The sequence below is a fragment of the Harpia harpyja genome, chromosome 4 (genome assembly GCF_026419915.1).
Source record: "Harpia harpyja isolate bHarHar1 chromosome 4, bHarHar1 primary haplotype, whole genome shotgun sequence".
NCBI classification, from domain to species: Eukaryota; Metazoa; Chordata; class Aves; order Accipitriformes; family Accipitridae; genus Harpia; species Harpia harpyja.
In genome coordinates, this window is record NC_068943.1 from 18,763,147 (window position 1) to 18,777,080 (window position 13,934).

A 13,934-nucleotide genomic window follows, 5' to 3' on the forward strand; every position below is an offset into this window, starting at 1 on the left:
TTTCCAGAAGAGCTTCCAGTTAGATATGAACTCCCCACATGTCATAGTAAGTCTTATCACAGTGAAAGGTAGGAGTCCCATTGGAAAGAAACACATGGTTGACTCACATTAGCATTATGTTTTGACTCAGGAGATCAGTTTTGAAGCAAGTTTCCTGATTGCCCCCACTTAACCAGCTTTGATTTCCACATTTTGATTTGCATTGTGGAGTCACCATCTCAGAGTTTGCTAACTGAATTCTTTTGAAAATCCAAGAACATCTACAATGCACTCTAACCACTAAAAGGCATTCGGCACCCTTGGGCTCATTCAGCCTGAACTAGAATTAATCTGAAGTCAAACCCCTGAAACTCAGCATGGATATCAAGTCCTCTGACCCATCTCGTTTACTCTATAACTACCCCTATTGTTTCACACCACTAGTTAGCAATGACATTTTTTCAGTCCTTAGGCAACGCTATTTCTTCAGTAATATCACCACCGCAATTTAGGAGTCATACATAAAAATTAAAAGCTTTAATTAATTTGTGCCTATGCTTAAGTTAACATTTTAATAGATTACTACTTGTAATTAAGAACAATTCCAAGCAAAAAAAGTTCACACGCAGCACTTTGAGTAAATGACTAGGTAGCACAGTTGGTTAATGAACTGACTTTTCGTTTTAGAAAAAAAAGATTTGGATTAAACAATTAATCAAGTCCAAAATTAAGGACACATGACAAACTTACCCTGAACAGCTTTGATTACCGTCCATAGTTTTAAATGGCCTCATAATTTACTATAGCTAATACTCTAAATTTACAAAAAGTGAAGACAAGGTGCTGTAGAACAGGATAGTAAGACTGCTTGTAACCAGGCAGAAAATCAACCAGTTTCCTTCTCCATATGAACAGAATTGTACGTTTGTACAGACACTATATTTTATACATAGAATATGAAAGACTGGGAAGAGATAGCAGTACAAAAAGAAGCATGTAGCAAGCATAACTGTTCATGACTACTGCTCTCTATCCACACTTTACAAAAACTATTAATTGAAGTCATCATACAAGATAATTTTCTACTTTCAACTAAAGAAAAAAACCCCAAGAGAACAGGTTCAGAGTTTGACCACTGCCACTGTACAGCATGAAATCCACATTCTTGCCATGAGAAGCATAATTATGTTTGCTCTTCTTTACAGGATTGTAGAAGAATAATCAAACTTTCATATTGTTACTGCACTGGTAATGGAAAAAAAATTACTACTAGAATTAAATCTGTAACTTCATTTAAATAAAATGTTTGTAATTCAATTTATTCTTTATAAGCAGAAAGCCAAAGCAGTCATTTCTCTTACCTAAAGCTCCTTAGATATCTAAAGGTATAACTATAATTTTTTTATATGCATTTTAAAAGATACTTACTGTTCTAAGAGTTGATCATATTTTCTTAAAGCATCCTTTTCAGCAGTAACTGCTCGCTCTTTTTCAGCGACAGCATTATCTCTCGCTTCTCTCAAATTTCTGAAGGAAACAAAAGTTATTCTGTCAAGAATCTGTTAGGAAAAAGACTGTTTTGCTTGATGAATTACTACTGACTGATCTTAACTTCAATACTACCTTCTTCAATTCTTATAGAATGATAGAGGGGTCTGTCTGTCTATATGCCTATTCATTACAGAGGCTTTACTTCAGATTACTTTCATATATACCAGCAAAGTTTCCAGTTCTGAAATTCTAAAAACAATGATCAAGCCACCTATTTATATGTAGAAATATATGAATAATTCTAGAATACTAGAACTATAGAGTACTTATTTTTTGTAGGAATTAAATAAATTCTAATAATTTTGCTTGGTACTTCACTAATAACTAGGGAAATGCCGTTGTCCTAGTTGAGATGATTCACAACTTTTATGATAGAGCAGGAACAGATTAGCTAGGCATAAAAATCCTCCTTCCACATACAACTAATTGGATAGTTACTCTGATATATAGGTTATTGCATATCATTGGTGTCTCCTTCTGGCTTCTATTGCTGGCATCATTTTTGATCTGCACAGAACCATAAAATAATACAAACATTGTATTGTAAACTATTGTAAATCTATACTTTTTCAATTTTTTAACCAAGAATCAGTCAACACTTGCAAACTACCTCATTATTATTTCACTGACACAAATGAGAACAGTATGATATGAAGAATAATACATATAGTATTTGTGTTAAAAAATTATACAGGTATTAATAGTCTGTTAATCTGCAGTCTGCCTGTAGCATAACATTGCAATAAACTGTACCAAGTGGAAGTACTGCTTAGATAGTGCTTATAAGCTGTATCTCCATTATTTAGTGCAACACAGTAACAGCCAATTTGCAAAGCAAACAGTGGTTGTTGAGGACCAGACACCTATGTTATGACTGTTTTCGAGGATTTTACTCTACTCCTGGTTTGCTCCTGCAACTTGAACACTCACTAGCATTTGGAATATATTAGAGACTCCTTTCAATTTCATTTCATCTAAAAGGAATCCCGTTCATGTGCTACAAATGTGAACATAATACCACAAATTCAAGCACAAACTGTTAGGCAAGCAAAAATGTGGCAAGCAGCAATGACTAGGGGGTTTCACTTCAAAACCACATTCTTCATCTGAACTAAACTGTTAATGTAGATGCAACCAAGCTCTTCCCACTGAAGTTGTTTCTTCCTCCCTCTCCCACAGGAACTTTCTGACTTAAAGCAAAGTGAAATTATGGTCTCAGGCAAATTTTGAAGAAAAGAGAAAAGTCAAGATATAGAGGTAAATGGAAAATTATTAAGCCCATGTAAATGTTATCCTAGGTCATTTTAGCCACACTAATGGTGTATCATTTTTGGATGAAAGACTATTTTCTAGGCTAAGAAAATGTTATCAATGGCACTTTTCTGAACTCAAAATAGTTCATATGAATAGAAAATAGTTACTTATGAAGAATGAACATCAGAATTATGTAACAGTTGACTGGCTATGAGAGAAGGATAACAAAATTTTCTTTAAAAATTGAGTTACTGGGCTACAGAATTTACCAATGAAATTCAGGGACCAATCTTGAGAGTAGATTCTTTAAAATTGACTCATACCAAAATATAAGAACATGGTAATTTATTTTGTTAACAGCATTAAGATCAAGCATACTATGTCTCAGAGTAGGAGTACAATGTTGTATTCTTAAGACTAGAGTAACGGAAGTGGGATAAAAATTAAATGGTAGGAAATATACAGCGACTCATTTAGAGAATAAACTATTTTGCTTAACTTAACAGCTAATCAACTGAAAATGCAATAGAAGATAAAAGGACACAAGTGAGGTACTACTCAACCAACAAGATGACAATCACAGATGCAATGTACCTTCTGTTGAAATATTTTGAACAGAGCTAGGAAACACACTAGCAACGCTGCCAGTTTTCAGATGGTGTGATTGAGATTTTAAATGAAGTGAAGAACCTATCTGATAGCTGCATGTACAGGCCATACGGACCATCAGGTATCTAGCAAGCCTATCGTACAAGTGAAAGTACCCCTCTAAAATAGGACAGAGATACTACCTACAGATTCATGAACAGGTATGGGGAAAAAAGGTGGGATGAGGGCAGGGGAGGGGAAGCAGAAGCACAGAGGCAGAGCTTTTGAAATAAACCTCTTAGCAACTGCCATTTGTTGCACTTCAGTTCACAGCCCTAAACTATTCTAGAGTGCACAAACTGGATTCCAGTCAGATTGAACCAAGTCAGAAGATCTGCTCAGGGAGAGCATCTAACATGCTCAAAACTACTAAGTTGTGTTTGATCTATGGGAACATACTACAGCTAATCCAAAGTCAAACCTCATGCAGACATTCACATGCCCTGTGAATTCACTCATGCTTGCTAATGCAAATATAGCCAATGCTTACTACAACCAAACAAGTGAAACCGATCTCAAATAAATTAAGAATGAAAGCATCACTTTTTTATTGGTTGTCCCTGCCTCTCCCATCCTCCCCCCACCCCCCATTTTAGCTTCTTGAACTGACTCAGCCAAGTGTAAAATAAGTGCCAATAAATTCAAGGGAAGAAGCATCAGGCTTTGCAAAGTGGTAAGGAGTAAGAGCAACTGAGTATTAGATTAGCTTAGCTGTAGTACCATTCTATGCTTTGAGCCTGAAGATTAAACCAGCACCTTAGCTTTATTTTCAGTCACAATCAGCATCTCACCACATCACACAAATTCATTGCAAACTGCTTTTCTCACAATTTGGGGTTCCATTTGTCTCGCCAATGAGGGGCACCTCAGACTGGGAAGCACTGTCCTATGGTGGAATTTTTTAGTATTTTACAGAAATAGCATACGCTATAAATCCTTTTTTAGCAAAATATGAAGTCAAATCTAAGGGATTTACATTTCAGAAGTAATTATTTCAAAATGAGGAACAAAACTTCTGTAAATCAGTTCCAGATACAAATGAAATATCTTTCAGTAGCTTTCTCAATGATACACAGCCCCTTGTCAAAGCTCCATGAACAGTGGAGGTTTAAATTCATACTTGGTAATTCAAAATAGATTTGCATACAGGAAGTGGTGTGGATGTATATGTCTGTGTGTATATATTTTACTCACACTTGCAAAACTACACAATGATGTAATTTTTTTTTTAATTAGAACCTTCCAGTTGACTGGAAGACAGACAGCAGGAGTCATGTTCTTTTTTCACTCTTCTGAGCAGTAACAAAACCACCTATTAGAGGAACAGATGCTGATGCCACAAATATCTTTTACCTACAGTCATTTCCTTCTCCACACAAGACACTTTCAGGACATCTACAATGAAGTTATAATGAATTATTAAGCACTCTTCCCATTTTAAAGGGATAAAAAGGGCAAAAAACAAGCTCAAAAAGAAATCCAAAAGTCCAAATCCTTAGATCCCTAAAGGCTTATGTATGTGCCTAATTCTGCATCTAATCCCACGGAATTCAACAAGAAGACACACATACAAAATTTGATATGCAGGTCTTTGCAGGACTAGGATCTTCTTCAAAAGAGGATTTTATAATAATTTACAGGAAATAAATGCTTTTTTGAATCATAATGCTGTAAACAATCTCAAATAGATTTATTTTAGAAGGCATGAGTCTTATTGGTTTCCCTCATTTTTTCTGCTTTACTTTCTGCATCAACACTTTTTCTTCTGGTTTCCTGGCACAGTTTCAAGATTGCCCATATAGCATAACAGGTAAACCAACACATTTTGTATTAATTAACTAACACTGTACATCTGAACAAACTTCAAACCACTGATGTTTATCTAGAACATGAATTTTAATAATACTTTTCATTGACAATGTTGGATGTCCATCATTTAATAACAATTACAACACCATATATTTACTGTATAATTTCATTTTAGTTTTTACAGGATTCTCCTCACTTTTATAATTGAACTTAAATTCTCACATTTTGATTACCTCTCAAAGAGCCAGTCAACTGGGATTATACCTAAGCACAAAACATTGTCAGTTTTGCCCTAATTAGGTTACTGCCTGCAACTTATCTACCTGTTTTCACGTTCATACATCTCTTTTGAAGTGCTTCTTAGTTGCTCAATTTCTTGATTTGTTTTCAACCTTATTTGTTCCAACTCTTCATGCAGTCTCTTTTCATATTCTGTTTTATAGTGGTCTCTGTAAGTAAACAAACACACAACATGGGAATTTAAAATTAATTGCACTGGCCAAAATATCAAAACTTCAGGTACAGCTGTACAGGTAGAGCAGAGCACTTCTTGACTTTACATTTTAATTCTTACTCATTTTCCTCCCAAATTGCTTGAAATAAATATTAGCCTATGTTGTTATGCAAACTGAGTGAAAAATCAATCAGGAATAAATAATATTTAGTTGGGAATAAATAAAAGCTTTCTGCATACTTTTAAAAGTTTTTTTAAAGTAATTCAACATTGATTAATCATATAACATTATGCTTAACATTCTTCCAGAAATTCTTTGTCAGCCTCTATATGAGTGTTTGTTTACATTAATTAACCACTTAAAAAAAAAAAATTCCTCACTTTCCAAAGTTTTCTAGCTTCTTCATCACTGAGTAAGAGTTGATCAACTTGCTAACTTGCTATACTTCCATGCTAGTCCAAGACTTTGTTGTGTACTATTTGCACCTCATATGGGGAAAAAACATCACAAGAAACATTGAAGATTACATGCTGTAGACATTTGTGAAGTTGAAAAAATCCAAGATTTGGGAATTTATTCTGTCAGTGTGACATAAATTAATTAAAATACACACTTAAGTTTTTAAGAAGCAGATATCAAAAGATTCCAGGATGAAAGAGTTTCATTTCAGAGTAATATTGACATCTTTTTATAACTTTGGAAGCCCATGACAGATTGTAAGGAATCCCATAAAGAATTTCTCCTACAAAACTACAAAAAAAGGCTTATGTTGTAAGTACTTAACAGCTAAGGAATGTTAAAATTTTATAGCACCTAGTTAATGTTCAAGAATAATCAATCAGCAGTGAGGAACTGCTAGAAGGTACATGTTTATGAAGAAACGTGCGTTTACAACTGTAAAAGGTTTTAGATTTCTTCCAACTTCCAATTGTGTGATAGCTTGTAACTTTTAGAAATTAGCACTTCAGCTGGCCAAAACCTCCTTCACATTAACTAAAAGGCCCAAAATATTTAAATGTCAGAATGCTTGCTGTCCAGGTTTTCCTGTTTTCTTTTTATTGAGACACTGAATTTCAGTTGACCCTACAAGGTAAAAGTAAATTTATCTCCTCTCCTTCCTCAACTGCACCACACTACAGCAAAATACTTTATGAAGATCTTTGATACAATGAAGAAGTTTATAATAAAATACCAACAAGAACAAACAAAACACAGTACTGGAATGTAAGGTCCCCATTATAAACTTTTTGTGTTCTTTACACGTTACGTGGCTCCATATGTAGGAAAAAAAAGAAAAGAATGCTGACAATCAGGACCTCAGGATACAATTCTGATGTTCAGAATCAATAAGCATTATCCTTCTCTTGGTACTTGGATAATTTGCTATTACCATTACTACGTGCCAAAAAGAAACTGCTGTCACTGCAGAAATTACATGTTCTTTCCCATGGCAAGACTGCTAAAAGTCAGGAAGGTTCACTGAAAAAATTAGAGCAATTTGGAAAAGTCTTGAACACCCACAGTGATGGCACCAGAAGACAGTTCAAAGTGACACTTATCTTTATGATGACTAAAATAAACAAATGGTATAGTCAAAGGCATATTCCGAGTATACAGCTTGACTGCCCTGCCAATGCCTTTTAATAAACAGCAAATGAATTGCTGCTGAAGCAAAGAACCATCACTTGTGATTTTTATTCCTGACCTACTCTTACAGTCTTTTGCTTGAGCAGTAATTAAAAATGTTTTTGCCTTATCAAGTTGTTTTGCCTTCTTCAGGCTGCAGGCTTTAATGAACTTCTTTCCAGGCCCATTATTCATAAGGCTTTATACTGCAAATAAACTAAATGATCTAAGCATCTCAATGCAACTATGGATTGTGTTTTAAGATTAAAACATATAAAGGGAAATCCTTTGTGTTGGTCTGTGCTTACACACAGATTCCCAAGAACTGTAGCTATAAGCTGCTGCCATTCATCTTGCCACAGTCTCAACCTATTTTGAAGTGTGCCTTTTTAATTGGCAAGTTAAGCCCTCAGTTTCCTAAAGTGTGTAATTTCCTAACTGCAGTACCCCAATGCCAGCAGTTCTGATGGCAACCAGAAAGTGAATTATTCTTTATTCCTAAAAATAGATGCTTGGGTTTGTTTTCATCATCTTCATTCCTGAACTACAGCAACGAAAAGAGATCCAGATGTGAAGCAAGCATTAAAAAGCCTCAAATTCTTCAAAAGGTAGCAAATAGAAGCTTATTACCCAAACTGATGTCACCTCCAGGTAGCACTGAGGACTGTAGAGTGTCCATTAGTTGGTATAGTTTTCTCCTGCTCTACTTTTGTACCCCTCTAATTTACCTAACAAAAAACCTGGATTCTGTAGAGGTCTCTATAAGAAATCTAATACCGTACATATTTGACCTGAGAGATGGATGGTTTAAATTCCTGAATAGACAGGATTCCTGTACATATATGTGAGAAAATATAAAGAAGGATCAGCTTCTGCAATATTGCAGATCACATGCAGGTTTTAAACACTTTACAAAAGGACACCATTACCTCCATTTTACAAAAGAAACCTTACATGAACATTTTTACATTTTACATTACATTTTTACATTATGAAATGACTTATTCAAAGTTCATCAGCAGGTCAGCAGTGGAACCTTGAATAAAACCTAGGCTGCCCAAGCTGCAGTGCAGTCCTACACATGCTGCTCAATACACTACACTGTCTTCTCTGCTGTGCTGTATTATCGCTGCAAAAGACAATAATGGTCACTAGAGGAGAGCAGACATACCTGCATTATTCATTACAGTTAATATCTGTCCTATGAAAATTATCATCATGAAAAGAGTCACCAATACCAATGATGTCAAGAGAGAGATTTGGTAACAGTACAGAATCCCAGTGACAGTATCGAGACCTCTAACAGCAAAGTAAGAGTCACAGGATTTCTCTTTAGTTGGTATCAAAATGCAGAAGACAGAGACCTGTGATATTCCAGCAGACAGTGAAGCAGGCTTGCACAGTATCCCAAACTGTGGTAGAGACAAGCTACATATGTCTCTTTCTGGGTTCCCCAAATGGAGACAGCTCTGTAAAAGTGCCTCTATATCACTATTACAGGATAAGGATTTCACAGTGGTTTTCTAGAAATAGGAATCTAGCTACAGGAGTCACTGTTTACAAGCACATTTGTAGAAAAAGACTGCTCAGACCTATGTCTTTAAAACCCCATGTAAAAACAAGTCTTAAAAATTTATTTAAAAAGCAAAGTTCCAGGTGAACACAGTTCTGAGATATACACATGTAAAACAAATTAAAAAAAGTTTAAGTGACTGCATTGAAAGGAAAAACAGCATTAAAAACACTGCTGATATGGGCTAGAACTCCATATTATTATTTCCATTTAGATAACAATTTGTCTTTTGGTTGTATTACAGGAGAATCATATTAGCACACTTCATGGTAGTTATATAAAGACACAAAATTCACAGATGCTGTTTGCAGTTCCATCTTCTTGATTCAAACCAAAGGAAGCAGCTGAAGAGAAGCTGAACCTACTTCATACTCTAAGCTTATTCATTCAATCCACAGCTGGTTTTTTTTTTTTTAAGGACAGTACTAACCAAAAAAATAGTTTTATGTTCATTAGTGAAGTACATACAGGCAAATACTTGATGTTATTTTGGGAATATATATTGAAATGATATTTTTTGGCATCTAAATGTAGGGAAATAACATGAACCGGATAACCTTGAATTCCGAATTAGAAAAATCTAAATGTGGTTTGAAATTGGACAATGCTCTTGGTCTTATGATTTACTTTTAGGTAGTCCTGCATGGAGGAGAGAGGTGGACTCGATACTCCTTATGGGTCCCTTCCAGCTTGAGATATTCTATGATTCTATGAAATTTTGTTGTAGAGCATTACATATGTAGCAAGATATGTATCTGAATAGCGTAGTGTTTCCTATTCAACATGTCATACACATATGTATACCAGTTCAAGTAACATCAGGATTTGACACTACCACTCTGGCTAGCATACAGTGATCAATCTAATTCTCAAGGCTACATTTAGAGAATCTGTATTCAAACTTGAGATATGAAAGACTGATAGCTCTAATAGTTGATAAGAAACATGCGATGTCCTATTTTAAACATTTGTGAAAATTAAATATAATTATTTTATTCTGCAATAATCGTTCAGATTGTCTTTCAAATGCTCCTGTTTTTAATAAAGGTCATTTGGGGTGGGTGGGTAGGGAGTAAGACATGTAACATATGCACTTCAAAGAGTTTTTCTCTCTTTTGTAATTAATTATAGTTACCTCCATAAATTTCTATATACACCTAAGAGAACAGTTGCCATAAACTTCCAATGCTGATGTCTTCACTACTATGGTCTAAACTATCAAAGGTTTAAAAAAAAAAAAATAATTTGCTGATACACATTGAGACTCAACAAAAGTGTTCTGTTTCTAGTTACGCAAATATGGACTAGCTTTCTGAAAGTTAAAATTATTTTCAATTAAACAGGATTTGTGCAAGAAACAAAGGAATATAGGTCAATAACTTGTCTATTGATAGAAGTGAACACACAGTGACTTACCTGGATGCAACATATTTTTCATACATTTCTTCCCTAGCTTTTTTGGCATCCTCTAGCTGAATCTGAAGTCTTTCAAGACGATCTTCTTCATGTGCACAGCGAACACTAAGCTCCATGTTCTGGCGATTAAGATAATCTTTATCTTTTTGCAACAAACTGAGAGACTGTTGTATGGTTGCCAGCTATAAAAGGCATTAAAAAGAACACTTTAACATGAACTTCAAGGTAAGTATTTAACCTATGTACACATATTTACAATTTAATTTTAACTCTCTTCTGTGAAGTTACCTGAACGAAAAAACTCTACACTTAGGTTTAACGTAAGTTGGTGAAGCTTTATGCTGAAAAAAGACTTCAATAAAATTATAATTTTATGAGTTTCAATGACTTATTTCTGGTAGTTGGCACCTGAAAAAGAGGTAAAGTGTCCCTTAATCTACCTCAGTATCTAAATTGTACTGAAGTATTGAATAGTGATAGTACTGAATAGCACTAAGTCAGAAATACTGATGTCAAGTCCTGGTGCCAATCTATCATCATACTGGCTACAACATTCTCAGAAACAGAAGTGAAAAGTTTAAGGGCACCAGAGTTGTTATTGCTCCGTAAAGAAATGGTGAAACTGGTAGTTCTGGGGCTGAAGTATATCATGATTGCTGTGGACAAGGTAATGTTTCAGGTCAGCACCAAGGGCAAAGAGGGTTATGCACGCCTTGTTTTGACTTTCATTTAGCATGGTGTTGCTACAGAAGGCTGAACTGATGCCAAAACAGAAACATGAATATCTTGTGAGTCTCTGTAATGGCCTTCCCAATCACCAAATCTTTACTCCTCCAAGAAGAAAGTGGTGTGGGAGAGAGTAGTCTCCATCTCCTTGAAGTGAATATTGTCAGAGAACAGCCACAGAGCATAATGGCACTGGTGCAGAGTGGCCCATCTCCTTATTCATGATAGCAAAACATAGCTTTATCACCTTAAATAATTTTACTGTTTAAAGTTCCTGAGGATGTGACATGCCAAGTTCAAAGAATGATAAATCAATAGCTAATCAGAAATATGTCCCCCAAAGCTATAAAGACATCATGTACATGTTTTAGACAGAATTCACCCTTCCTGAGTCATAAAAGAACTAAAGGTTACTTAAGGCAGATACTTGAATCAAAGACAAAGAACAACTAGTTAAACAGCTGAAAATTCATACAAAAAAGAAAAAATGCTCTTAGAGGCATGCTTCTCTCCATCTGCCCACTTGCTGAGCACCACAGAGGGTGAGGTATTAATGCCTGTCCTATACTTATTTAAGAAAAAAACCACAACTGTCCTCTCTTTCTCCAAGTAACAGGTTATATGTATATCCACAGTGAACACAGACATCATGGATTACTACACAAAGAAAGAAATCTAGGATTTACTACCCCCCTCCAACTCCTCCTCCCCTGGAATAAATGCTGTGTGAACGCTTACAACTGTATGCTCTTCCAATCCAGAACTTGTGATACTGTATCAGCATATACAAAACCCACTATGGACCTTCCAGGAGATTCAAGTAATGACACAGTTTGAAGTGGTATTTTAGTTTATAGTGCTACTTTTATTGCCTCTCAGATTAATAAGTCTTATGAGGAGCAGCTGAGGGAGCTGGGGCTGTTTAGTCTAGAGAAGAGGAGGCTGAGGGGAGACCTTATTGCTCTCTACAACTACCTGAAAGAAGGTTGTAGTGAGGTGGGTGCTGGTCTCTTCTGTCAGGTGGCTGGAGACAGGACAAGAGGAAATGGCCTCAAGTTGCAACAAGGGAGATTTAGGTTAGATATTAGGAAAAATTTCTTTACTGAGAGGGTTGTCAGACATTCGAATAGGCTGCCCAGGGAAGTGGTTAAGTCACCATCCCTGAGGTATTCAAAAAGCGAGTAGACAGGGTACTCCAGAACATGGTTTAGTGGGCACGGATGATGGTTGGACTTGATCTTGAAGGTCTTTTCCAACCTAAATGATTCTATGATTCTATGAATTTAGTATAGAGTTAACAAAAAAAAAAAAAAAGCCATTGTTGCTGCTACACTGCAGTACTTGATGCATGCATACAAACTTGATGTAAATGACAATACTTTTTTGGCCATTGTTATATGCTGAGAACAAACCTGCATTTTGATGTCCTCTTACAATGCTAGAACACTGATGAATAAACAGCCTAACAAAGCCTTCAGACTGATGTAAAAGAGAATATAAGAGTTATTTTCTAACAGAAACTCAGTTTCTTCCCTAGGGTTTCGGAGAATCTCTATGGCTCCTTATAAAATTAGGCAGAGGAATACTATCTTTAAAGTGGTACTTATAGCCACTATTTTATCTGTAACACTTTTGTACAGAGACACTAAGGAACACAATGTCCCCTGAATTCTCTCAGGCATAATTGGTCTCATTTACTCAGCTGCCAAAGTGTTAGCACACAAAGATCCTCCATTTGATTCTTGCCTGGACCTGTACAGAAGTCAAGAACAACCTTCTCATGCAGTGCCCCTTTCGTATTGCATTAAAAAGTAAATTTGCAAATTAATTCAGAACAGCCAATCAATTATTTCTCTATTCCTTTTGGTGTTTCCTGTAAAGATCTCTATACAGGAACACAGCTTAAAAAACAGTCTTATTTTTGCATCAAAGTTGCACTGAGCTACAAACCATCTGATAATAGTCAATGATGATATAAACTGAAGAAGTTTCTTTCTTGAGATTCAGTAAAAGCCTCTTCTCCCTCCCCAAAAGCTGTTGCAAAGTTACACTTACATTCAACGAAGGGAAAAATGTGATTCCGATAGTTTTGGGTGATTCTATCCTAACTAGCTTACTTAAGGTGAATAATTAATCCTGCAGGTTCAGTGAAGCGATTCTTGCTATGAACAATTTAGATGCAGAAATAGTGAAAATGGATACTGAGTAATGGAAGCTTGTACTGGTATAAACCATCAAAAGTCCTATAGACCAAGGCAGTGGACTTGGAAACATTCTCTACATATGTTTCTCTGAGTCCCTTGACCCAAAAGTTATCATACATGCCCAGTAAGGGAGCCATCACTGAACAGAATTCATGACTCTTGGATGAATAAATTACCAAACAGAGAAGCAGCAAGGGAAATTTCTCTTGACCTGACAGGCTTCTGGCTCTTAAAATGTCTTTAGAGCAGCAGAAACACATTCCCCTGTGCAATACTAGTGCTACCAGAACAGCAATGACCGAGATCTGAGTGAAGTGACTGAACTAACTGGATCAGAACTCACTGGAACCCTAATAAAGATGAGAAGCCCTCTGCGCCTGAAGAGGCATTTATTCATTTTCCCAGCAGAAAGACTTTCAAAGACTAATAGAGACATGTTAGAGAAAAACAGTCCATCATCCTAGTAGATAGTCCTGCCCAGAAGAGAAACAGCACTGGAATTCCTCTTGTCAACATGCAGTATCATAGAAAGAGGAGGTCTGGAACAGCAGTCTCTCTATTCCTGACACAGAACTAACTTCTGTAAAGGCGAACTGAAGGAAACTTCAGGCAACTGTACCGTTATTTTACTAGACAGTCACAAAGAAGAAAACCTTTGTATTCTATTGATGTATAGAAAAAACATATACAACA

General features: G+C 35.8%; 1 protein-coding gene across 5 annotated transcripts in view; it reads right to left on the minus strand.

Moving 5' to 3' along the window:
• The window catches only part of PIBF1 (progesterone immunomodulatory binding factor 1), a 132,305-nt gene that overhangs the window by 94,481 nt on the left and 23,890 nt on the right, over nt 1-13,934 (minus strand). For all 5 annotated transcript variants that reach the window (XR_008234971.1, XM_052785986.1, XM_052785989.1 and 2 more), the window contains exons 8-10: nt 10,312-10,493; nt 5,565-5,690; nt 1,408-1,506 (exon numbers count right to left, since the gene is read on the minus strand). Coding sequence is in view for 4 of the 5 variants with exons in the window: in XM_052785986.1 (XP_052641946.1) it covers nt 1,408-1,506; nt 5,565-5,690; nt 10,312-10,493 (407 nt within the window). In the remaining variant the exon portion in view is untranslated. The remainder of the gene's footprint in view (nt 1-1,407; nt 1,507-5,564; nt 5,691-10,311; nt 10,494-13,934) is intronic.